General features: G+C 47.5%; 1 protein-coding gene across 2 annotated transcripts; it reads right to left on the bottom strand.

Moving 5' to 3' along the window:
- Nucleotides 1–645: 645 nt before the first annotated feature.
- On the bottom strand, nt 646–15,701 carry HMG20B (high mobility group 20B). 2 transcript variants are annotated; one of them, XM_060232713.1, is made up of 8 exons: nt 15,566–15,701; nt 12,655–12,772; nt 11,051–11,254; nt 10,717–10,837; nt 8,001–8,047; nt 6,678–6,753; nt 3,939–4,154; nt 646–804 (listed from the first exon to the last, which is right to left on the bottom strand). In XM_060232713.1, the coding sequence occupies exons 1-8, from the start codon at nt 15,673–15,675 to the stop codon at nt 668–670; spliced, it is 1,029 nt and encodes a 342-aa protein (XP_060088696.1). In that variant the 5' UTR covers nt 15,676–15,701; the 3' UTR covers nt 646–667. The 2 variants fall into 2 exon arrangements, with proteins under 2 accessions (XP_060088696.1, XP_060088697.1); XM_060232714.1 differs by having other exon boundaries at nt 12,667–12,772.
- Between the last annotated feature and the right edge of the window lie 10,198 nt (nt 15,702–25,899).

Genomic DNA, 25,899 nt, shown 5'->3' with positions numbered 1-25,899 from the left:
CTGAATGGGGACTCTCTTCTTGAGGATACTAGTTAGCAGGACAAGGCACTGGTAGTTGTGAAGGTTTCTGCATGATTTGGGGATGGGGCAGAGGCCACAGAAGTTTAATTTTCATCCCATGGTTCTGTGATCTCGAGCTTGAGGGGCTCAGTGCTCCATGAGTGTAAGGGCGCTCTCCTGCCCGAACCAGCCTTTTTGTGACCACAGAGTTCAACAATCTAAAGTCTCTGTTAAATGCTGTCTTCCTCGGGGTGCTTAGTGGAACCAGCAGGGGTGGAAGAGGTTGTAGGAACTACAGAGACTGGTGCATCGTAGGAGGAAGAGGAGGAGTTGGTTTTATACACTGCGCTTCACTACCCAAAGGAGTCTCAGAGTGGCTTACAATCTCCTTCCCTTCCTCCCCCACGACAGACACCCTGTTAGGTTGGTGGGGCTGAGAGAGTTCTGAGAGAACTGTGACTGGCCCAAGGTCACCCAGCTGGTTGCGTGTGAAGGAGGAGTGGGGAATCAAACCCGGTTCTCCAGATTAGAGTCGGCCGCTCTTAACCATACACCACGCTGGCTTTCAAAACCATGACAAGTCCCCCCACAATGGGGACGACCAAACCTCCCAGGATAAGACCTATCTTGGAAAAGCCATGCTCCCCTTTGGAAATAAGCCCCTCACTCACCTGGCAATACGGGACAGGATCTCCTTCACGCGGACCACCAGCCTCTCATGTTGCACAGGGTTGCTCTCGATGGCGCTGTGCAGCTTAGCCATGTAGAAATCCAGAGTGCCAAGGGTGGGAGTCTCCCCTGTTCCTGTTGGGGAGGCCAATTCCACCTGTGACCCTGGGCGCAACCCAATTCCAGCACAATATGCAAAGCAACATCCACTCATTTTGCAGTTTATTCTACCAGCCCCTGGGGGGAAAGGGCAGGGACCTAGGGCTCATCCCTGACCTCTGAAAACCTCACTGAATGAGCCTCCCTGCTTCTGAGACTGCCTGTCTAAGCTCTGAGCTTCTGTATGCAGCGCTGAGGACTAGAATCTTGGCAGAGACTGGTCTTTTGTAAGTGGAGGTCAGCAATTTTTGGACTTTCGAAGGGCAGGTTTAACACACAGAAACAGAGGGAGTATCAGACACAGAGCTATGTTAGGTGGTAGAAAAGAGCCCAGTAGCAACTTAGAGACTAAGAAAATCTGTGATAGGATATGATCTTTCGTGAGTCACTGCTCACTTTCTTAGATACAGCTAGAATATGAGTCCATCTGTCCTTATATCTTAGAGACTGGAGTGATTTCAGATGCCAAATGACAACAGCAGGCATGATTAGAATGGATAAAAGGAGGTACTTCTTCACCCAAAGGGTGATTAACATGTGGAATTCACTGCCACAGGAGGTGGTGGTGGCTACAAGCATAGCCAGCTTCAAGAGGGGGTTAGATAAAAATATGGAGCAGAGGTCCATCAGTGGCTATTAGCCACTGTGTGTGTGTGTATATATAAATAAAAATTTGGCCACTGTGTGACACAGAGTGTTGGACTGGATGGGCGATTGGCCTGATCCAACATGGCTTCTCTTATGTTCTTATGAGGTGGCAGACCGCTGAGGCCATAAAATGGGCCATAACACTTCAGATGGAGGAACTGCACTTTGGAATGATTCCCTGGGCCAGGGGTCTCCAACCTTTTGGAATTTTGATATGGCATGACAGGCGCAGCCACAAAATGGCTGCGGCAAGAGGAGGAGCCAGCCACAAAATGACTGCCACAATTTAACTTCAGTCACACAGTGCAGATCGTTGTGCTGTGGTGGCAACAGCTACCAAAGTGACATTTTGAAAAATCTGCACAGCCAATCAGATCTCCAGTAGCCAGTCAGAAGCCTCACTAGGCAAAAGTCCTACCTGATCCCTCCCACTTCCTGAAAACACAGAAAAGGGGTTGGCGGGCACCGCATTGTCTGTGGGCGCCACATTGCCCTAGACCTTAGAAATAAATCAATAAAAACTTCCCTGCAGGTAGAAAAGCAGCAGCACAGCAAACAGAGAGAGAGAGGATAAGTATCTTTATTTGCAGGGAGTTTTTCCACAAAAGAAATCAACCCTCCACTGGCAATCTGAAGGGGTACAGTCCACTGTACTCTGCCATCTCATTCACCTGCATTGCATGGGTCAGCCAGACTGAAGAGAGAAGCGGAAGTATTTCTTCCGCTCCTGGATGCTCAAGTCAGCATCTTACAAGCTGCAGCGAGCCAAAGAGAGACTCTGGTGAGAAGCCACTGAATAGAAATTTGTTTACAGTCACGCTTAATTAAATAGGAATTGGCAGAGATTAGCATCCCACGGTACATGATTAAGCGCACAGACTCTTATCTGTGAGAACCAGGTTTGCTTCCCCACTTCTCCACTTGCAGCTGCCGGAATGGCCTTGGGTCAGCCATAGCTCTCATAAGAACATAAGAGAAGCCATGTTGGATCAGGCCAACGGCCCATCCAGTCCAACACTCTGTGTCACACAGTGGCAAAAAAATTTATATATACACACACACTGTGGCTAATAGCCACTGATGGACCTGTGCTCCATATTTTTATCTAAACCCCTCTTGAAGGTGGCTATACTTGTGGCCGCCACCACCTCCTGTGGCAGTGAATTCCACATGTTAATCACCCTTTGGGTGAAGAAGTACTTCCTTTTATCCGTTTTAACCTGTCTGCTCAGCAATTTCATCGAATGCCCACGAGTTCTTGTATTGTGAGAAAGGGAGAAAATCATACATGTTGTCCTTGAAAGGGCAGTTGCTGTAAGAGCTCTCTCAGCCCCACCCACCTCACAGGGTGTCTGTTGTGGGGGGGGGGAAGGTAAAGAAGATTGTAGGCTGCTCTGAGATTCAGAGTGGAGGGCGGGGAATAAATCCAGTATCTTCTAGTAACAGACCCTCTGCCAAGGTTCATGCACACAATTTATCTTGTTCGGCCAGTTCACTGCCAATTGGGAGCAGTAATTCTTAGCGAATAATTCTTTTGACTTGATGGTATTCTTATATGTGCTCAACAATACACTTACAGGCCGGGAAACTGGGCTGTTTGCTCTCTCTTTCCAATACACCTTTTTGTTGCTTGGCATGTATCGACCTGCCAACTGAATCCTGGTTGTGGGTGCATTGAACAAAGCAGGCACACTGGCTGGCAAAAGCTTCTGCTGCAGCCAACGTGTGCGTCTTTCAAAGCACCTCAAGATGATTTGTTACCAGGCCCATAGCCTGAAAATTTTAGGTGGGGGGCCCAGGGAAGAAAATTTTAGGCGGGAAGGCTGAGGGCCAATATGATGTCTGACTCTGAGGGCTACAAGCAAGACTTTGCTGTGCTCACTGTCTAGATCATGAACCACGTTGGGAAGCTGCCCAAGTTGCAGGAGAGGGGGAAGAAGAAGAAGAAGATGATATTGGATTTATATCCCGCCCTCCACTCCGAAGAGTCTCAGAGCGGCTCACAATCTCCTTTATCTTCCTCCCCCACAACATGCACCCTGTGAGGTGGGTGGGGCTGGAGAGGGCTCTCCCAGCAGCTGCCCTTTCAAGGACAACCTCTGCCAGAGCTATGGCTGACCCAAGGCCATGCTAGCAGGTGCAAGTGGAGGAGTGAGGAATCAAACCCGGTTCTCCCAGATAAGAGTCCGCACACTTAACCACTACACCAAACTGGCTGGGGGAGTAACTTACGAAAGAAATGGCAAAGTTTGTCTCCCTCTCGAGCAATGCTGCACTTGTTCAGAGCAGCAGTGAGTGGTGGTGAGCAAAGGGGGCAGATTGGAGGCCCTCTGAGGGAGGGGCCATACAGATGGAAGAGGGAGTTGAATGGAGTGGCCTGCCCCCCCCCCCGTAACTACGGGCCTGTTGTTACATAAGTCGAAGAAGGTTTTGTCCTCTGGAATCATTTCCCGTCTCCTTACCTGGGATGGGCAGGCTGGCAAAGCTGGCCGTCAGAGCTTGGCGCACAGCCTGGAGCTGCTGCTGGAGGGCCATCGTCTGCCTCTCCTCCAGGGCCAGCTCTTGCTCCAGGCGCTCCTTGGCACAGCCCATGCTCTCCGTGTGCTTCTGCAAAATGGCGTTCTGCTCCTCAAACTCGGTGTTCATCTTGCGGAGGCGTCGCAGCTCTGCTTCCCGTGCTATTCCGAGAGCGGGGTTGGGACAAAAGGCAGGGATGAGTTTGGGCCTTGGTTCTGCTGCCTCCCACCAGCCCCAGTGTCAAGGTGACTACAGGTGACCCCTAAAATCTGCCACTTGTAAGAATGCATCACAGGTGTTCTGCAGCTGACCTAACACCCTTGAGCACATGAACACAGCTGGAGATTTTTCATTAACAAATACATAAAACTGCCTTTAAAACCCACTGAATAGCCCAGATTAGCATGAGCTTGGAAGCTAAGCAGACTCAGCCCTGGTTAGTAATAATAATAATAATAATTTTTTATTTCTATCCCGCCCTCCCCGCCGAAGCAGGCCCAGGGCGGCTCACAGCATAAAACACACATCACATCAGTTTACATTATAAAAACATGGTTAAAACAGTTATAAATTATTAAAATTAACATAACAATATGGCGTTGTAAACATTAGATTTCGTAACATCAGATAATAAAAAACATTTCCAGCAGCATACCTAGGTTTATTACTGATTCTATCGCTAGTTGAAGGCCACCTTGAAAAGGTGGGTCTTACAGGCCCTACGAAATTGATCTAAACATCTTAGGGCCCTCATCTCCTCGGGGAGTTGGTTCCACAATAACGGAGCGACGACAGAGAAGGCCCGATCCCGGGTGGCCTTCAGTCTGGCCTCCCTTGGATGGGAGAACACCAAGGATGGGAGAACACCAAGGAAGTCCAGGTTTGCTATGCTAGCTAGGGTTGCCAGTTTCCAGGTAGGGCCTGGAGATCCCCTGCTTTTACAACTGATCCCCAGCTGGCAGAGATCAGCTCCCCTGAATAAAATGGCTGCTTTGAAGGGTGGACTCTATGGCATTGGACCATGCTGAGGCCCCTCCCCTCCCCAAACCCCACCCTCTCCTGGCTCCACCCCCAGAGTCTCCAGGTATTTCCCAACACAGATCTAGCAACCCTAGCTAGGGAAGGCTATGGCCAACCACCGCTATTCATCTCTTCTCCTGAAAACCTTATGCGGTCAACGTAATCCAGCTGCAACCTGATGGCACTTTCCACCACAAATTTGCCCCAACTTGGATGGTGTCAAGCATGCTATTTCTATGTATGTCCATGCTATCTTTCTGTGTGTCCAGCAGACAGGCCAGATACAAAACAGAGCATCACCCTGGCCTTTCCCCCCTCCTTTCTTTAACAAAAGGGGTATAATAAATCCATCTGGACCCAGGATGTTTAGAGTAACCTTGTATTAACGGTGTAGAGTGCCTCTCCCCCAGATTCACACAGCCAGGTCTTATCGGTTCTCAGAGAATGTGTGAGAAAGGGAGATGTTTTTATTAGCTGACATTCCTTAGCCTAAAGAGATACTAGCAAACAGCCTTTGAACCCTTGACACAATTTGCATCTTTATGTTATCCTTTTGAAGTTATCTGTAGCCTATCCTTTTGAAGTTCTCCTATAAGTTACTATCCAATACTATGTATGTCATTACTTCCAAGGAGTCCGTCCTTGGGCAAGCTATGGAATTTTACAATAAAGCAACTTTTGATTAAAGAACAAAAGCTTGATTATTGAGAAATATCGATGCTTGACAGATTGCTTGTCTCATCAGTTCTCAGAAGCTAAGCAGGGTCGGCCCTGGTTAGTACCTGGACAGGAGGACACCAATGAAGACCAGAGTTCTACCTCAAATCTGCCCAGAGCCGTAGCCAGGATTTTAAAAGTCAGGGGGCATCCTTTCCCATCCACTGCGGGGCTTGCCACTTCTCAGATGTTTTCTGGGATAGGGGCAAAAGCTGGAGGCTCTGAATGTGGCTAAGTTGAGGCAGCCAACCCTAAAACTTTGAAGTCAAAAAGGGACTGCCACCTTGCGTGCAAGCGGGGGGGGGGGGGTGTCCTTCCACCTCCCTCTCCTCCACCTCCACCTCCTCTCCTCTTTGCAGCCAGCAGCTCCATCTGTCAGCCCCTTCCATGCAGCTTCCTCTGCCTCCTGCTCCTCCACCTCCCTCCTCTCCATCTGCTGCTTTTGTTGCTGCAGGGCACTGTGCCCTGCTCAGCTCTCCCAGCTCCAGCTGCTGCTGCTTCACTGGCTCAGCCACGGCAAAAAGAAAAAGAAAAAAAGCAGGCCGCACCCCGGAAGGACCCCCGGGAGTCAGGAGGCCTTGCCTGGAAGTGTGGGGGCAGTGCCCCCACCGGCCCCTCTGTGGCTACAGGCCTGGATCTGCCCCACTCTGGATCTTGGCAGATCTCAGAAGCAAAGAAGGTTGACCCTGGCTAGTTTTTAGAGAGGAGACCACCAAGGAAGACTGCAGCAACTATGCAAAAGCAGACAGTGGCAAACCACTTCTGTTCATCTCTTGCCTTGAAAACCCCTTAACAGGTCACCTTGACTGGATAGCCTGTGGTTGTTATAGGGCTGGGTCCAAATAGCTCCGTATTGCCTAATCTGATTGGAGCAGAGGGAGAGGTTTTTCCTAGCACTAATACTTGAGGTCTTTAATCTGCCCTAACTTTCATGAGCCAACTGGTACCTTTATTCTGGTCCAAGAATTCTTCTGTGAATATGGGGGTGTCAAACGTCGAGAAGTCACTGCTGCTGTCTCCAGCCTGGCAGAGGAGGAAAGAGATAAGAGGGCAACGGTCAGGGAAGACACCCAACACCACATTGTAACCTCAAGGGGGAGCAGGGAAAAATGGAAAATTTGAGGACCAAAGAGTGGAGGGAAAAAAGGAGAACTTAGGAAATCACTTTTCTTGGAGCATCCATAGGTTTGGGGGGTTTTTTTGTTTTTTTTTTGGGGGGGGGGGGTTGCACAACATATATTTATGGTTAAAGACTGGAACTTGGGTTTAATGTTATCTTTCATCTTCTTATGGTATTTTCCATTTATATTCTATTACATTTTCTCCATGGACCTCATAGCAACATTTGTGGGTCTCATGAAATGCTTTGTAAGACAAGCTATTATGAATGCAGGTACTATGAAGATTTTTATATGCCACAATCATTAATGACAGAGATAGATAATTGCTATGCATGATGCAGGCCAAAGCCTTCCTGAACCCATTTCCACCTTTGGAATTCTGACGCAAGGGGGAGGCATAATAGCAAAACGCTATCCTAAGCACATCAAATCCCACTATCAGTGCGGTCTACAAGTATTCTTGGGATGGCACTTGTAAGGAATTTATGCTAACTTTCATAAATATGCCCCTTAATTCTGTTTTCCATGCCAACTAAATTACAAACGATGCATTTTATGACATTAAAGCAGTTAAAAAATGATGGATAAGATTGGAAGGATAAGATTTGGGATAAGATTTGGAAAGATAAAACACGTTTCCAATAAATAAATGATAAAAACATAATTATGACACAAATTTTAATTTCCCTCCAACATTCCATCCCTTGGAGGAAAAATGGTTTTCCTGCAGCTTCAAAATGTCCAGAAATTTGACACCTCTAGTTCAAAGTAAACTGTAAGTTACCTGAGGAGGGATGCCTTGAACTCAGAACTCTGGCAGATGGAAAACTACCTCTCCCCTCCCGCCACTCTGCAGTTGGGCACCTGAATCTGCCCTATACTGAAACAGACTTTGGTCCATCAAAGTCAGTATTGTCTACTCAGACTGGCAGCTGCACTCCAGGGTCTCAGGCAGGTCTTTCACATCATCCGGACCCTGATCCTTTTAAATGGAGATGCCAGCGATTGAACTCAAACCTTCTGCATGCCAAACAGATGCTCTGCCACTGAGTCCCAGCCCTTCCCCATTTCCCACTGCCACACGAGGAAGATCTGATGTTCTTAATACAAGAATTCTGGTCTTTCCCAAAACCCAAGGCAGGCGCTTACCTTGTATCCGTTCAGCAGGGTATTGACAGTTCCTGATGTAGCATCCTCTAGAAAAATTAACAACAACAAAAAAGAGAGGAAGATGGTGTCTGACTTGCTTAGTAGAGGACTCAGACTCCAGATTCCAACCTAATCCTCTATCCCAGGGTTTCCCAAACTTTTCTTTCCCGAGGCCTGGTTATTTTTACACTTCTCCTTCATGGCCCACTAAAATTTGGAGGTGGAGCCAGGAGATTTTGGGGGTGGAGCTGCGAGAGAGGAATTATGTCATTTCCTGTGGTGTCACTTCCAGATCAAGGCCAAGTGATGTCACTTCCAGGGCACACTGAACCAAAACTCCGTCTTTTCCTGTGATGTCTCTTCCAGGGCACTCTCCCAAACCTGCCTCTTCTTCTGAAGTAACTTCATTTTCAGAAAAATCTCTTTGAAACTCACGCTGAGCCAAAATGGGGGTGGAAAGTGGGTGCTCTGCATTTTTTTAATACATTCTCAGGGTCCTCTCTTTCCACCCTCACACCTGTATGCACCTATCTGTTTGTGTGCTCTTCTCCAGCTTACAAGCACTCCTATTGCCCATGTTCAATTGCCTGCACCACCTACATACCCCTTCCTCAACAGCACTGGCCAGTGTATGCAGTTGGGAGTGCTGTTGCCATTGCCATCAGGAATGCCAGTGCTGTGTACCACCCACACGGGGCCCTGGCAGCTGCTCTACCTCAAAATATGCTGACACATTTAGTAGGCCCTTCCTTCAGCTGCTACTACTGGAACCCTTCCTCAAGCTACAACCAAGCTTGCTTGGTTTCAAGAAAATCTTTTGACAACTATTTTTCATACTTTTCCTTGGCTGAAACACTGGGAAATTGCTATGAAGGGTAGCAGAGAATTGTACTGCAATTAATGAATTAATTTCAAGTTATATAAAGTTCATACAAGCTTTTCTGCAGTTATCCCAGAAAGGATATTTATGGGGGGATTGCAGCTTTTTACTGGCTGTGTTTCCTATACCTTTAAAAACAACCTGTTGTGCAAATATTTAGCCAGTGAACTTCTTTCATCCTTTTTAATATCTACAGGAAGAGTTTTAATTTTGGTGTCAGACAGCTGTTAAAAGCAGGACCAGTAAAATGGTGCCAGGTTCATAGTACCATCACTTATAGTGCTGTTGAGATATACAGCAGTAATCTCCAATCTCTTTCTGCCCCACACCTCTCTCACTCTCACTCACACACACAGAAATCTCATAGAAAGGCCAGCTGGCTACAACTGGGGGTGCCAATTTTTCATTGACAGAGCTCCTATGTCTGCAACAACAGTATTATGAACAGAAAAGTTTCATCCAGTGAAAATGGAAGGAAAGAAAGGGAAAGAATGAAATGGAAGGAAAGGAAAGGAAAAGAAAGACATGGAAAGAAAGAACATAACAGAAGCCATGTTGGATCAGACCAGTGGACAATCCACTCCAAAATTCTCTCACACAATGCCCAAAAAGCACCAGAATGTCCACCAGTGGGGCCAGCACACTAGAAGCCCTCCCACTGTTGCTCCCCACCCCACCCCCAGCACCAAGAATACAGACAGAGCATCTCTTGCAGACGGAAAAAGAAAGAAGGGGGGGACAAAGGGGGAAAAGCCTTACTCACCATCAGATTACCCCAGCCAACAACAATTCTGCCCAGGGGTCGTTTGGAAAAATAAATAGCTACTGGAATGCCCACTCCCCGCCCCTCCCTGCTGAAAAAAACACACACCCCTTCTTTGCTGCCCAGATCTCCTGGGAAATCTCCCCAAAAAGAATATACTGCAAGGCACATGAAAGCTCATACCTTGAAGAACACTTCATGGATCTAAAGTGCCAGTGGACGCCAGCTTTTCTCTCAAATACTGGGAGAGGGGGAGAAGGTAGGAGAGGCAGCCCAGCTCCTCTCTGCACAACACAGAGATGGGGGAAGGAAGGAAGCCAAACAGAGCTCAGGCTTTGCAGCTTGTGTCAGTCTTCAAGGCTAGCTTTTCTCTGCACAACACAGAGACAGGGGAAGGAAGCCAAATGTAGCTCAGGCTTTGCTGCCTGTGTCAGTCTTTAAGGCTAGCTTTTCTCTGCACAACACAGGGATGGGGGAAGGAAGGAAGCAGAGGAGAGGTCATGCTTTGCTGGGGGTGGGACTAGCTTTGGCTTTTCTTGTGACCTGGTAGTGAGGCTTCTGTGGCCTGGTACCGGGTCCTGACCCTGCAAATGGTGCTCTATCCCATTGATGTCTAGAGAGCCAAACCATGTTTAAAAAAGAAAGTATGCCTCACTCTTACATTTGAAAAAGAAGTTTACTTTTAGGAGGTGGCAGAATCAGTATTATCTGATTTCAGGCATGTGCATATCGTGTTTCTACAGAGTCACCATTGCAGTAACTCACACAGAGACTCGGCAGACAGCCTCTTTCGAGAGAGCACAATTTTGCTGCACAATGGCATCAGAAGTGAATTAATGACCCCATTCTTCTCCCCCAGTCAGAGATATAGCTGAGCCACCTGCCACCCAAGAAAGAGAGTAAAAGAGACACAACAGAAAGCCGCTGCCATGAACAGGGCTCCTGAGAAGTCTCTATTTAACTCCATCACACCGTTTGGGCATTAAAGTCTCCAGTCTTGAAACCGCACTGGGACTCCAACTCTTTAGCTTTGCATCAAGCAGAACAGCCTCAGAAGGGGCATGCAAATGCACCTTTCTTGATCTTCTTCTCCTGCATCTTCTCGGCGCACATCTTGTAAGCCTCGGACTGCTGGTATTCCCTCAGCTCTTTTATGTACTGCTGCTTCTCCCGCTCTGCCTCATCCAGGTATCGCTGGAAGGGAAACCACAGCCACATTCAGACATCATAATCAACCAGAGTTTATAAATTGCTCAGCTCCCAGTCTAGGTTCGGTTGCAATATCCAAAAGCAAAAGGGCCAGCAAACCAAGAAACGTTACTACTATTCATACCACTACCACTTGTACTGCTACTAGTAGTAAAATAATACCTTGCAGAGGAATTCCAAATCGGAAACACACTTTACCTGTTTCTCTGTGGGTTGCAGTTTGCTCCACTCAGCCCCGAGCATCTTTGTGATCTCTGGGAAGGGCAGATCTGGGTGCTGCATACGGATTTGCTCCCGTCGTTCATTCAGGAAACGGACATAGCCTGTTACTGGAGCCTTGGGCCCATTGGGGAGGATCTTCTTCCTCTTCTTGCCCTTTGGCCAGCCCCGCTTCTTCACCGGCTGGGGATAAAAACAGAGGTTTCTACAATCTGGACTAAAACTCATTGCATGTTTGACTTGTTCTGTAATTCTTCAGGAGCACAAAGAAGATACTGGGCATAGAACCTACCTTCCCGGGAATGGCTGACTGGGCTTTAAAAAGACAATCAAGTTTCTAGCCCTCATGGTTGTGAAGACATGCTTGGTAAGGTATGGTGCAGGACAGGTTCAGGCTCTGGGGTCCCTCACCACAGTGGCGCAACTGTTGCCTCCTCCCCCATTCCAACTGGCCAGAAGCAAGCCGAGGTCTCAGCAGTAGGTCAGCAAAAAATGGCATAATTAAATGACTATGAAAGATTTCAGGTTTTCACGGCTGGTAACATCATTAGGGTTTGTAGAATCTTTTGGGATCAAGTGCCGTGTTCTACTGGAGAAAGTTTTCCTTCCGGACGTTTCGTTCTCAGCTGCGGAGAACATCCTCAGTGGCGTTGCAGCCGGAGCAGGCGCTCAGACCTTCTTGGCTGCTGTGCATTGAGTGGGGCCAGGGCTGCTGGAGAGCTGCTATTTCTAGGCTGGAGGAGGTGTGATGAAAGGGCAATTGGTTTGTGGATGTGCCCATTGTTTGGTGGGGCTTCCTGGAAGGGTAGTGATAAGGAAACTGGCTGTTGAATGTGACCATTGTTCCGTGTTAATTGCTGGGAGGGTTGGAAGGGGTTTGAAGATAAGGAAGATGGCCCTTTCATCACACCCCCTCCAGCCTAGAAATAGCAGCTCTCCAGCAGCCCTGGCCCCACTCAATGCACAGCAGCCAAGAAGGTCTGAGCGCCTGCTCCGGCTGCAACGCCACTGAGGATGTTCTCCGCAGCTGAGAACGAAACGTCTGGAAGGAAAACTTTCTCCAGTAGAACACGGCACTTGATCCCGAAAGATTCTACAAGCCCTAATTAAATGACTGTTTTGCATGATTTGTGCACATTGCCAGGGCTTTTCTTTTTTTAGCAGGAACAAATGGGAACTCAAGTTTCTGCTGGCTTGGCATCGGGGGTGTGGCCTAACAGGCATTCGGGCTGGGCTTTTTCTACAAAAAAAGCCCTGCGCTTTGTAGAACAATTTCTCAGTGCACAACAGGGAATCGCCCAAGCATTAAATTCTGTTTACAGTTCACATTGATTTTTTTTTTTGTACCACTGGATTATATCAAGTGATGCACTTTCATTTCGGGGGTGTCCTGATTCCTAGCTGTCTCTCCATTCCCTTCTCGTGAGAGGCCACCCACCAAGGCCAAACAAAATCTTGCTTTGGAAGCCCCCAAGAAGGGTGATGAACCAGTCTGGAACTGATAAGGACACAATCGAATCCCCCCCAAATGCCAGCATTCCCATCCCCATGGGCTGGGGGAAGAAAAGGCCAGATGAACGCACCAGGGGGCTCACCTCCTCTTCGCCATGGGGCTTCTCGCCAACAGGCCGCAGGGCCTCCCCTTTCTCCTGTTTAATGGCCACCAGGAAACTTCCATGTTGGGTTTTCCCAGCAGCGTTTCTGCAATCGAAGCACACCAAATTATAGCATCTATTTCTACAGTGGCAAAACACAAGCCCACCCCCATCTGCACAGGAAGAGATTACACACCATCTGGCTGAAACAGTTCCATTGACCTGTTTGAATCTCGCAGGACAGAAAAGGGGAGCAAAAATGGAGAACTTGTCATAAAATTCCATCTTAAAATAAGCACTGTTTTGGGTTGCCAGCTGTGTAAAAAGAACCCAGTTAGATCAGATTGGAACATCCATCTGTCTGTTTCAATCTTGGCCTTCCCTCCTCCAGGAAATTCAAGATGGCGTACACAGCTCTCCCCTCCTCTGTCCCATCCTCACAACAATTCTGCAAGGTAGGTCAGGCAGAGGGATTGGTCCAGGGGTGGCCAAACTTAAGAGCCACATAGAATAAAACCAGATGTTTGAGAGCCACAAGACAGGAAGGAAGGAAGGAAGGAAGGAAGGAAGGAAGGAAGGAAGGAAGGAAGGAAGGAAGGAAGGAAGGAAGGAAGGAAGGAAGGAAGGAAGGAAGGAAGGAAGGGGTGGAAAGAAAGCATTTTAAAATGCCTTGTCCAGGCCACCAGCTGGCTTGACTTGAAGAAGTGACTAAAATGCCTTCTCCTGGTCAGCTAACAGAGTGGTGGGGGCTTCAAGATCCACACAATATGTGTGAAAGAGCCACGTGTGGCTCCTGAGTCACAGTTTGGCCATCCCTGGATTGGTCCAAGGACATCCATTGAACTTTCACAGGAGGACGGGACCTCGGAACTGGATTGCAGCAAAGCAATCAAAGCACTACAACCACACGAACTCTCTCTCTCTCTGGTCTAGCATCCTATTTGCAGCTAAAGCACTGGGAAAGCTCACAGGCAAGGGGCAGACTCAAAAGCATGCCTCTGATGTTTATCCCATAGCAATGGGCATTCAAAAGTATACTGCCTTTAAACATGGAGGTTCGGGTTGCAGGGTGTGGGCACCAGGCCTCTGGGTCCGGTATCAACTTTTCTATTCATATAGTACTGTTCCACATGAAAATGCTTTCCTTGCATTCATTCCACCCCCCCCCCCCCCCAATCCCTGCAGAGCTGTTTCCTCTCCTCTCACACGACTGGAAAACTTTTTCAAGACTTTTTTTTACTAGGAATTGATATTATGCTATACCACTTTATAAGTATATTGATATTAATTTCTAGATTTAAAAAACCCTCAAGGAACCCACTCCCCCACCAGTGGAAGGGGGAATTGCTGCCATGTGGAGAGGACTAATTTTCCAGCCCACAGGGCAGTTTGCTGGGCTTTGCTGCAATTTCCTCCGAAACATCACAGCAAAAGCAAGTTTGCCAGAGACTGGAGAAATGCGCCATGATGCGGTGTAGAAGCTGGAACGGCCCTGCACACTCAATACCATCAGTCTGGAGCAAACAATCTCATGAATTAAAGGCATTGGGGGGAAGTTAGCTTTATTTATGAAATGTCCACAGGATGCCAGGAATTATACAGTCTGGCCAATAAAAATTATTCTCCACTGTGTTTTGAGATTCCTCTCACCATGGGGGAAATGGCTTTATACTTTTTTCCTTTTATTGACACCCCAGCACTGAAGAGCTTTCTCTCTTGCTAGATGTAATGCTCTGCCCTCTGCCATACTTCTTGGCAGGTTTAACAAGACGACCTCCTCTCTCAGATACTGTCCTTGAGACCACGCAGCCGTTGAAACAGTCCCTCATGTCTTGCTCCACTGTTTGCTATATTCACAGCTTCGTCACTCACCGCTGCATCCCATTTTGGAGAAATCAGTATGCCTCAAAAGTCTGTAGGCCCTTGAGCGGTTTCTCCCCAAAAGACACTGAAATAGTAGCCAAGTTCATTTTTCTGGCCACCATGATACGCCAAAGGATTTTGTAACCATAGTTTTAATTGGTAACGATGTTTCTGAATTTTCCCAAGATCCAGTGCCCCCCTGCCAGTGAAGCGCCTCCATCTGTAAATGGAGCTCTCTGACAAGGCTGGAGATTGTAACTGTTGCTGTTTTCGTCTTTGGCTTCAGCAAGAAGGAACAACTGATACATTTTTCTCTGTTATTTTTGGAGTTGTTGTCGGTTGATCAAGTTTTAGGTTTCATTACAAGGTTACAGTAAAAGTTATATTGAAGTCAAAACATTCTTTTATTGAAAAGGGGATGTATAGAGAATAGTGTGTATGAATATATATAAAACAAAAGGTTTCATGGTTAGAGGCAGTCATTCTCCAAATCCCAGTGCCAGGAGGCAACATCAGGGGAAGGCCTCAGCCTCTCTGCCCTGTAGTGCACCCTCTGGAGGAACCAGCCACTGTGAGAGACAGGATGCTGGACTGGAGGGACCACTGGTCTAATCCAGCCGGACTCTTTTGATGTTCTTATGAAGGATCTCTGCCCTGTTGTTGGCCCTCCAGAGGAATTGTTGGCCACTGTGTGAGACAGAAGGCTGGACTAGATGGACTCTTAGTCTGATCCAGGAGGGCTCGTTATGTTCTTATGAAGGCCTGGGCCTCTCTGCCCTGTTGTTGGCCCTCCATAGGAATTGGTTGGCTTCTGTGGGAGACAGGATGCTGGACTAGATGGACCACTGGTCAAATCCAGAAGTTTCTTCTTATATTCTTATGAAGGCCTCAGCCTCTGTGCCCTGTTTCTGGACCTCCAGAAGAACTGGTCAGCCACTGTGTGAGACAAGATACTGGACCAGATGGAGCACTGGTCTGATCCAGCAAGGCTCTTCTTGTGTCTGACAAAAGGAGAAAAAGGTGCTCTAATACTTACAGGAGAGCAGTGGCCTGCTGTTTGGCACTGTGGGACATCGCTGGTTCTTTGCATCGAGAGCTGTTGATAGCCAACCACGTTGAGGAACCTGGAAAAACACAACTCTGCATTATTACCTGTCTTACCTGACCCGGGAAAGACGCAGGATAAGACTGTGGCAGATTCTGATATGACAGGAATCCTCTCTTTTCTTTCTAAATGCCTTTCATGGGAGAATTAAAAAGTCACAGAGCATAACTCTGGGCTGGATACTGTGAATCCATGCCTTTTACAACTGCTCCAAAGGCTTTTTGGCATGAAAAGAAGACTCCTAGCATAGGAAGGAAGTCTCACCACTAATGAACCAGATCCATGAGATCCAACCCTATGAGCTCATGTAATCCAGATTTCTGCTCCAAACATTTCCCAAAGGCTGAGAGGCCTTTGAAGTTGACACCTTCTGCAGGCCCCAGGTTTGAGTAACTCTGAAGGTAACTGCCTCTGGGGAGTTCTGTTTCCCCATCAGTGTGGTTTTGGGGCATCCTTTTGCAAATCTCTCCAGGTGGCTATTATAACATCTTACAGCAGGTGTGGTGGCAGCCGGGTAATTCCTTCTTGAAGGTTCGAATCTGGGGGAGCAGCAGAAAAGAGATGCTATACCTTTAAAAGGTCATGGCAGGGGGGGGGGGAGAGGCCCAGGGTTCAGCAGTAAAGAATCTGCTTCATTTGCCAGAGGTCTCAGGCTCAGTCCCTGGATTTTGAGGAATGACCCTTCTCAGCCTGCAATCCCGCAAAGAGGCTGCTATTCAAGACTCAGAGTAAACAATACCAGATTGGGTCATTTGCCTCTCTTCAAGGTAGGCAGCTTCCTCGGTCCATCTAGATTTGAGAGGAGCCCTGGCTCCAAGGCTGAACACATGCCCTGTACACCTGAAAATCCTAAACCCGATCCCCAGCTGAAGGATAGCAGGCATTTTTGGTAGCTGCCAGTGAAGCGGCACAAGCTAGAACAGGGGTGGCTAAACTGCAGCTCAGGAGTCACATGTAACTCTTTCACACGTATTGTGGCTCCTGAAGCCCCCACTGCCCAGTCAGCTGACTTGGAGGATGCATTTTTAAGTTAAAGTTGCTTTCTTTCCACCTCTTCCTCTCATCATTTATTTTCTTCCCTCCCCTCCCTCCAACAGCTGATGTTCACGTCTTGCAGCTCTCAAACATCTGATGTTTATTCTGTGTGGCTCTTACGTTAAGTAAGTTTGGCCACCTCGGAGCAGTGGGGGGGTGGGGTGGAATGTCTGCTGGGCACTCCATTATTCCCTATGAAGACCCCTTCCTAAACTCAAAACTGATGATGGCGACTTATGCATGTTAAGTCCGCATTCCGGCCGCCCATAATAAAGCCATGAATGTTTAACGCAACGGTGATCTTTGCACACGAATTTTCCAAGCCCCCAACTTTTAAAATCAGATCAGCAGAAAGGGGAGAACCCCATTACACCCCTCAATCGAGACTGGGAGTTCCCTAGAAGGGTCGGGAAATTGCAAACACCATCCCGTAAGCTGACCCCCTTGGAAACAAGGAAGTGTGAGACGGGAAAGACCGTCCCCCCCAAGTGACCCCCATTATCCTCCCACCCTCAAATCTTAGATCCCTTTTGCTTCCTGCAAATCCTTCCCTCGCAGATCAACCCTCCCTCCCAGCCCTGTTGGTTCCAAGATCCCCCCCCTCCCCATTTCCAGCTCCAAATTTAAAAATAACCATTCTCTCCCCCCAAAACTTTCCTCTTCCGTTTTCTTGCTTTTTCTTCGATGTCTCTTTCACAAGGGAGGCCCCTCCCCTTTCCCTCCTCCCCAGATGGCTTATTATGCTAATAAGCTCTCTCCAAACCCTGATTGGACGAGAGCGTCCCATCACTCTCGCAGGCGAAGGCTGGTCCTCCGTGCGTCATGACGCGCGTCACGGCTCGGAGGCGCACGGCTCTTTGGCAGCAGCCAATCAAAGAAAAGAGTTTGAGTTTTAAAGAAAAAAAAGAAAATAAAAAGGCTAAATAATGAATTACTGGAGGCGGGGAGGGGGCTTAAAAAGGAGAGGGGTGACCAAGGATTTATGATAACCTTCCTATTAAAATGCATTATTGGTTGACTTTAATAATCATTGGCAAACTTTAAATTCATCTCAGGAGAAAAGTGGACCCTGCCTTGGGGGTGCCAACTCTAGACTGGAAAATTCCTGGAGATTTTGGGGGTGAAGCCTGGAGAGGGGCCACAGCAGGGCATAATGCCAGAGAGAGTCCACTACCCAAAGCGACCTTTTCCTCCAGGGGAACTGATCTTGGCTCTCTGAAGGCCAGTAGTAATTTCAGGAAATCTCCAGGCCCCACCTGGAGGCTGGAGGTCTAACCAGTGCACCTCGCCCCCCCCCCCCAATCTATCAGAGCCTTTTGGCATTTTAAAAATTTTAAATACAAAACATTTTACATATTAGAAAAAAAACCCAAGAAACTGAAAAAAAAGACAACACACCAGATAAGAGTCTTCTAGCACCCCTTTATTGTCCACCCCCCCCCATGAAACCTGATTTCTATCTCACTCCTCTTTCAGCGAGTTCTCCTCTTCTGCGATGCAGTATTCACACAACAGCCTTGTAAAGTAGAACAGCCTGAGAGTAAGGGTGCTAACTTTTAAACCGACCCCTCGAGCTGTCCCTAATAGCAGTCTGAGCTGCAGCAGTTATTCCAATGCTATTATTTTGCTTCCTACAAAATAAGCTCTGGGTGCATTCACGCACACTGTTGTGTATGTGGACTTTATGTTTCATGTGGATGGATAGTTCCTGCCTGGCTCTTTGGAGCCTGAAGGGACTGAGCTTGGGGACTGGGAACAATGGGAAGCAGGATCCAAATCTCTTCTCGCCCAGACCAATCACCAGCCCCCTGCTGGTTGAAATGATCCAATGGCAGACTAGCAAGGGAACTTTGCAGTGTATATATTTGGCTCTGTTGGACCAGTCTTAGTCTGCTTATCGCTATGCTGGAATCACAATAAAAAGAGCTTTGATTCACCGCTACCGGTCTCCTCATGAATCGAACCTACTATTTAACACACACTAAATAACAGGCTTTGCAACTGGATTTTTACTGTGTAAGAATAGCAAAAGCCATTTGCAAACACTGTGAAAGCATTCTTGGTTTCTGCACATTAAAACTCTGTTAAAGGGACAAGATTTCTCCCTCTGTTCTTTTGGGAGTTTGTTGAATTTTGATTGAAAATTTAGATATCTATTAGTATTTTGTGTGATCTTTCAATCTGTCTGAATACTTATAACTTTTAACTCAGTTACATCTTTTATATTATGTTTCCTGTGTGTAATTTTTGCCATAGGATAAATAAATAACAGCTGAGGAGGCACAACCAAAATGCCAGGATCCAACTTATATATATATCAGACACCCCTCAATCCAAATAAGCCAAATTCTGCACCCAAATGTTACACAACCCATTAAACAATGCAAGTTAATCCAATTTACATTTTTTTAAATTGCATTTTAAAAAATTGCACCCCTTTTCTCTCCAAGTGGGGTGGCTCATTACATTTCACCTGCCTCCATTTTATCCTCACAACAGCCCTGTGAGATATGTTAGGCTGAAAGTGTGACTGGCCCAAGGTCACTGAAGGGAGCTGGCACAGTAGGTGGGGATTCAAAGTTGGGTCTCCCTGGTTCTAGTCTAACTCTCTAAACCAGCGGTGTCAAACTTATTTGTTATGAGTGTCAGAACTGGGAACTTCAAAGGAGACGCATCACTTTGTTTCAAAAAATTAATACGTTTATTTGAGAACTCGTGTCCATGAAGAAAGCAAGTTGACTCTGATGGCTTCCAAGGCCATCGGTGCATTCTTATACATTGGTAACATAAAACAATAAATCTCTTCTCACACTCAGAGAGACGGTTGTCTGTTCCCAGGCTCCTTATCTCCCATCAAGGAGGAAAGAACCCCCGCTGTCTTTCTCTGGCTGGCTAACTTCAAAGAGTATGTGCAGATGTTTGCCAGGGGTTATCAGTCACCCTTCAGTGGTTAGTATTTGTTTGAAATACAAAGTTACAGGGTTAGTAAACGTTTCTAATATGGAGTTGGTTAGGCTAACAGCATACAACTCTTACTAAGCATACAGGTACAGTTACAAGTTCTGACAATGAGGGATGGATCTGACATGAGACCTTGTCGAGCCGGGCCATGTGTGTCATAAAATGTAATGCCAGGTAGCAGAGATATAAACTTTATAAAGAGCACAGTCAAACACAGTTAAATATTTTATTTTTTAAAAAATGTGAAATTAGACATGCTTAAAACATTAGCACTCATTGGTCTTAAAGATGCTTTCCTTGTATCTCTCCCATGAGATCCAGAGAACTTGGCAAAGGAAGCTCTGGCTCTTTCCTTCCTTCCCCAGGGGACCAGGAGAGGGAGGAGCCTCAGCCAATAGAAGGAAGAGAGGCTTGGCGCAGTAGCTCTGCTGTGTGATTGAGAGAGCCTAGCAAAGCAAACTCTCCCTTCCCTTCCCCCTTCCTCCTCAAGGGAGGAGCCTCAGCCAATGGAGAAAACAGAGGTTTTGCTCTGTAGCTCCTGTGTGATTGAGCAAGCCTTGCAAAGCAAGTTGCTATGCAGAAGGAAGCAAGAGAAGGACTCAGATGATGGCCAGTTGCTTGGGGGCCTGACAGGAGCCCTCCAGGGGCTTGATTCTGCCCCCGGGCTGCATGATTGACACCCCCGCTCTAAACATTACACCACATGGCTTCCTATTTCATATCATGATCATGAGAAATCTTATCCCTCCCGCATCCTGGCTTCCAAGATTTTATCTGCCACTGTGACCACAGACCTTGGAGCAGATCTTCCCAGCCAGATGGATGGAAAACTTGCTTTAAAGAGGGTGGAGGAGGAAACCAAATGAAAGCTGAGATTTTCAAGCAGCTGCGTTTGAGCGGCATTGGGAGCTGACTAAGGCAGAGGGGTGGTAGCGGGGCTGCCAACTCCAGACTGGGAAATTCCTGGATATTTGGGGGTGGAGCCTAGGTAAGGTTGCCAATTCCCAGACGGGGCAGGGAAAAGCTGAAGCTCCGCAGAACCAAGCCTCACAAAAATAAGCAAAAATTAATCCTTCAGCTGAATTTTATAACAATAGCAATCATAAAAAGAAAGCCACAGAATATTCTAAAGAAAGCCACAATACATATAAATGAAGCTACAAAATCTCTTAAAGAAAGCCACAAAAAGGATTCCCCGGAAGGCAAGCATTCAAAGGAATATTTGTAACACAGTCTTAGAAAGTCCTCATAAAGTGCATATTCTTCAGGTGTGTAGAACATGTCCGATATTCAGATTCGTAGCTATGCACGATCCATCCTTTTTGAGGTAGATGCACCAAATTTTCAGCATAGCATCCAGTGACTCTCCCCAAAATACCTTCCAAGTTTCAAAAAGATTGGACCAGGAGGTCAAATTCTATGAGCCCCCAAAGAAAGTGCCCCAATCCTTCATTATTTCCAATGGAGGGAAGCAGGGCTTTTTTTTGTAGAAAAAGCCCAGAAGGAACTCCTTTGCGTATTAGGCCACACGCCTTGACATCAAGCCAGCTGGGACTGCGTTCCTGTGCGTTCCCGCTCAAAAAAAAGTCCTCGAGGGAAGGCATTTAAAAGGTGTGAGGTCCCTTTAAAGGTGACAGCCAGAACTCTCTTGGGAGTTCAATTATGCTCGTCACAACCTTGCTCCTGGCACCCCCCCCCCAAAGTCCCCAGATATTTCTTGAGTCAGACTTGGCAACCCTACGGAGAACTGATCTTGGTCATCTGGACATCAGCTGTAATGGTGGGAACCAGGAGGTTGGCAGTCCCAAAAAGGCCTATTCATGAGCACGAAGGCAGGAGATGGGAAATGCCTCCATTAGGGAGAACCACTTGCAAGACACCGAAGGAGCGCAAGCCCGAAGCGGAACGTGATTCGTAAAAGGAAAATATTGATATTAATTATTTCCAGAAATGTTAACGCCACACATTACCAAATGGAAGCCAAACCATTCCCTCAGCAAACAAAGCTGCGTCTTCGTGTACATGAAGCAGCAGATGCGCTTCAGAAGGGGTGGCCGACTGTGGCTCGGGAGCCACATGTGGCTCTTTCATACATATTGTGTGGCTCTCCAAACCCCCACCGCCCCATCAACCAACTTGGAGAAGACATTTCTCTCTTTAAATCGCTATTCCGAGCCAAGCCAGCTGGCAGCTTGGAGAATGCATTGAAAGTTAAAGTTGCTTTCTTTCCACTCCCTTCCTCCCTATCTATTGCTTTCCTCCCTTCCTTCATCCCTTCTTTGTTGCTCTCAAACATCTGACATTCGTGTCTTGCACCTCTCAAACCTCTGGTGTTTATTCTATGTGGCTGGTGTTTATTCTATGTCAAGCAATGTTTCATACGATCATAACTGTCTATGCTTATTATGATGTAACTGTTATACTGTACCTGTTACTAACCCTGAATTCAAGCTGAGGCACATCAAAGCAATAGAGTTAGCTGGCGCCCCTCCCTGCCCCTCTCTCGCCTTTACTAACAAATGCAGGAATTCGCTCTTTGAAGATAAAGCCTCCAGGGACATTTTCCCAGGCCTAGCTTGGACCCAGGAAGAATAACCGCAGGGAGATAAGAGAAAGTACTGTGTGACTTTTCACACGTGAATACAAGACTGTTTAGCAATTGTAGCTTTGTTTATAGAACCTTTGATGTGCCATCTTTAAAATGTGCATTCTGCTGTTACACTGTATCAGTTCCAATACTTGGCTCAATAGAAGCACATGGATTATCAATAAAGCTATACTTTGTTTCAAAGCAAGGACTGGTTACTTTGAAATCCGCTTGCTTGACACGTACCTTAAGTGAGTTTGGGCACCCCTGCACTTCTGGAACCATTTCTGTCCCACAAACATCTGAATTGCATTTTGGTAACTGGAAATGCTTCTCTGTGCCAGCCCATAATATCAGGCAGATGGCCTCTGCTTTACCACAGTTTTTTGTTGTTATTGTTTTCAATCGCAGCCCTGAAAGGAGATTCACACAAAAGGATTCCCCCCCCCCCATCAGGATCCTAGGCCTAGCATGGTCTACAGGCTCCAGGGAAGAAGAAGACAACATTGGATTTATATTCCGCTCTCCACTCAGAGTCTTAGAGTGGCTCACAATCTCCTTTATCTTCCTCCCCCACAACAAACACCCTGTGGGTTGGGTGGGGCTGAGAGGACACTCACAGCTGCCCTTTCAAGTACAACCCCCAGCCAGAGCTATGGCTGACCCAAGGCCATTCCAGCAGGTACAAGTGGAGGAGTGGGAAATAAAACTCGGTTCTCCCAGATAAGAGTCCACGCACTTAACCACTACAGGCTCTCTACAGGAAGCCTGTATTGGAGTAGTAACCAGGCCTACATTTTCCAGGATCCCTTCTGTCCCTCTGATTGGGTGGGAAGAAGTTTAGGAGGGAAAACTTTCCCAGTGAAGAACAGAGGGGTGGGACCTGAGAAGAAACAATAAAAGGACTAGCTAGGGAGGGACGGTTGTTCTCTCTGGAGAGGCTGCAATCAAGAGAGTTCTCGCTGGAAAGGTTTGGGCTAGAGGAAGGCTGCAGTCATAAGAGCTCCCTCATCCAAAGAGAGGTGAGTCAGTTAGAATTAGAGGAAAGGAACATATAGTTAGTTGCGCCAGGGCTTTTTATTTTGTTTTGTACCACCTTTACAGTTTCCATGCTCACTATTGCACTAAAAGTAACAACCCACTTGTTTGTTCTTGAGCACTTACAATAAACTTATTGTTGTGATTTTTGGTCAAAGATAAAAGGTGCTTGCTGAGGAGGAAGGCAGGGGTCGGGTAGGTGCCCTGGGCCCTCCCAGACAGACCCTTACCAGAGTGGTGGCGATAGGGTTGCCAAGTCCAATTTAAGAAATATCTGGGGACTTTGGGGGTGGAGCCAGGAGACTTTGGAGATGGAGCCAAGATCAAGGCTGTGACAAGCATAATTGAACTCCAAAGGGAGTTCTGGCCATCACATTTAAAGGGACGGCACACCTTTTCAATGCCTTCCTTCCATAGGAAATAATGAAGGATAGGGGCACCTTCTTTTGGGGCTCATAGAATTGGACCCCCTGGTCCAATCGTTTTGAAACTTGGGAGTTATTTTGAGGAGAGGCACTAGATGCTATACTGAAAGTTTGGTGCCTCTACCTCAAAAAACAGTCCCCCAAGAGCCCCAGATAACTGTGGATCAATTCTCCATTATTTTCTATGGGAATAAATCTCCATAGGGAATAATAGAGTTCCCAGCAGACATTTCCCTCCCCTCCCTCCGTTTTCTGACGACCCTAAAGCGTGGGGGGCCCCCTCCAAACCGGGGGATCCCCTGCCCCTACCTGGGGATTGGAAACCCTAGGTGGCAGCCAGTAAAAGGCTCTCCTTGGTCCTAGGGTTCCAGTTTCCAGGTGGGGGCAGGGGATCCCCTGGTTTGGAGGACCTTCCCCCACTTTAGGTCATCAGAAAGCAGTGGGGGGGGTGGGGTGGAATGTCTGCTGGGCACTCCATTATTCCCTATGAAGACCAATTCCCATAGGATATAATGGAGAATTGATCCATGGGTATCTGGGGCTCGGTGGGGGGGGCTGTTATTTGAGATAGAGGCACTAAATTTGCAGCATAGCATCTGATGCCTCTCCTCAAAACACCCTCCAAGTTTCAAAAGGATTGGTCTAGGGGGTCCAATTCTAAGAAGGTGCCCCTATCCTTCATTATTTCCAATGGAGGGAAGGCATTTAAAAGATGTGCAGTCCCTTTAGATGTGATGGCCTTTGGAGTTCAATCATGCTTGTCACACCCTTGCTCCTGGCTCCACCCCCAAAGTCTCCTAGCTCCACCCCCAAAGTCCCCAGATATTTCGAGCCGGACCCGGCAACTCTACATCAGTTCAGGGCTGGCCATTAAGCAAAATAAGCATGTGTTTCAGGCAGCAAGGGAAGGGGGGCACCAAAGAGTTTCCCCCTTGCTCTCCTGCCTTTATAGGTTGCCAGGTCCACTTACCCAGCCAGTGGGGGAGTGGGAGGGAGCCTTCTGGGAGTGAGGAGGGCAGCGGCAACATCACTGCGCATATCATCATCTGCACGATGATGTCACACAGAAGTCATCTGGCAAAAATGTTAGAGCATCTGAGATGACATCGCTTCCATGTGACATCTTGACACTGACATGAAAGAGGACTGCTCAGGGGTGGGGCTTCCCCTGCAGGCCACCGGCAGATTGGAGCCCCTGAAATTGGGGAAACTGGCTTGGTAACCCTATGTCCTTAACTATTTCACTGCCCCACTTGACTGTAGTTGAATTGTTTGCAGGGTTTTTTTTTTTGTAGCAGGAACTCCTTTGCATATTAGGCCATGCACCCCTGATGTAGCCAATCCTCCTGAAGCTTTCAGTAGGCCCTGAAATAAGAGCCCTGTAAACCAGTATAGTGTAGTGGTTAATTGTGCGGACCGGGTTTGATTCCCCGTTCCTCCACTTGCAGCTGGAATGGCCTTGAGTTAGCCATAGCTCTCACAGAGCTGTCCTTGAAAGGGCAGCTGCTATAAGAGCTCTCTCAGTCCCACCTACCTCACGGGGCGTCGGTTGTGGGGAAGGAAGGTAAAGTAGACTGTAGGCCGCTCTGAGACTCTGTCCTTGAAAGGGCAGTTTCTGTGAGAGCTCCCTCAGCCCCACCTACCTCACAGGGTGTACGTTGTGGGGGAGGAAGGGAAAGGAGATTGTAAGACACTTTCTCTGATTCAGAGAGAAGGGCAGGGTATAAATCTATGGTCTTCTTCTCTTGGAGGATTGGCTACATTAAGGGCATGTGGCCTAATACGCAAAAGAATTCTGACTGCAAAGAAAGCCCTGATTGTTTGTAATTGTCCTTATGTGCTCTGTTCAGCTCTAATCTGCATTGTTTAAAACTCCCTTTTCTTTGGCACGGTGACCACTTATTGTGTCTTAACGCCTTGTCATTTCAGCAATGGAAGGGGCAAGTGGCACTGCTGTTGTGCTGTGCTTCGGGCATCTGTCGCCCTGCAGCTGGCCCTGGATACCACCCTGAGATCCATAGAGGGAAGGTACAATCAGTCCGCAACCCTTGAACTCATGCAAATCTCTAAATAAATAAACTGGGTTTTGCTTCCTCCAGGTGTGCCAGGAAAACACCTGCCTTCCCAGGAGACATGCTGACAGCATCTGGAAAAAAGCCTGAGGCAGAGTGTCTCTGCAAGCGCATCAGGTGTGGGGGGGTGCCCTTTGCCTGCCCGCC

The sequence above is a fragment of the Heteronotia binoei genome, chromosome 2 (genome assembly GCF_032191835.1).
Source record: "Heteronotia binoei isolate CCM8104 ecotype False Entrance Well chromosome 2, APGP_CSIRO_Hbin_v1, whole genome shotgun sequence".
Taxonomy (NCBI): domain Eukaryota; kingdom Metazoa; phylum Chordata; class Lepidosauria; order Squamata; family Gekkonidae; genus Heteronotia; species Heteronotia binoei.
Note: the sequence above shows the minus strand (reverse complement) of the source record. Positions and strands in the feature narration are given on the sequence as shown.

Excerpts from the sequence above, each read along its gene's own strand:
- HMG20B (XM_060232713.1), bottom strand. The coding sequence starts at position 15,675 with ATGCAGAGTTGTGTTTTTCCAGGTTCCTCAACGTGGTTGGCTATCAAC. Across the intron at positions 12,773-15,565 it reads CAGCAGGCCACTGCTCTCCT|AAACGCTGCTGGGAAAACCC; the intron begins GTAAGTATTAGA and ends CTTCGATTGCAG. Across the intron at positions 10,838-11,050 it reads TGCAACCCACAGAGAAACAG|CGATACCTGGATGAGGCAGA; the intron begins GTAAAGTGTGTT and ends TTTCCCTTCCAG.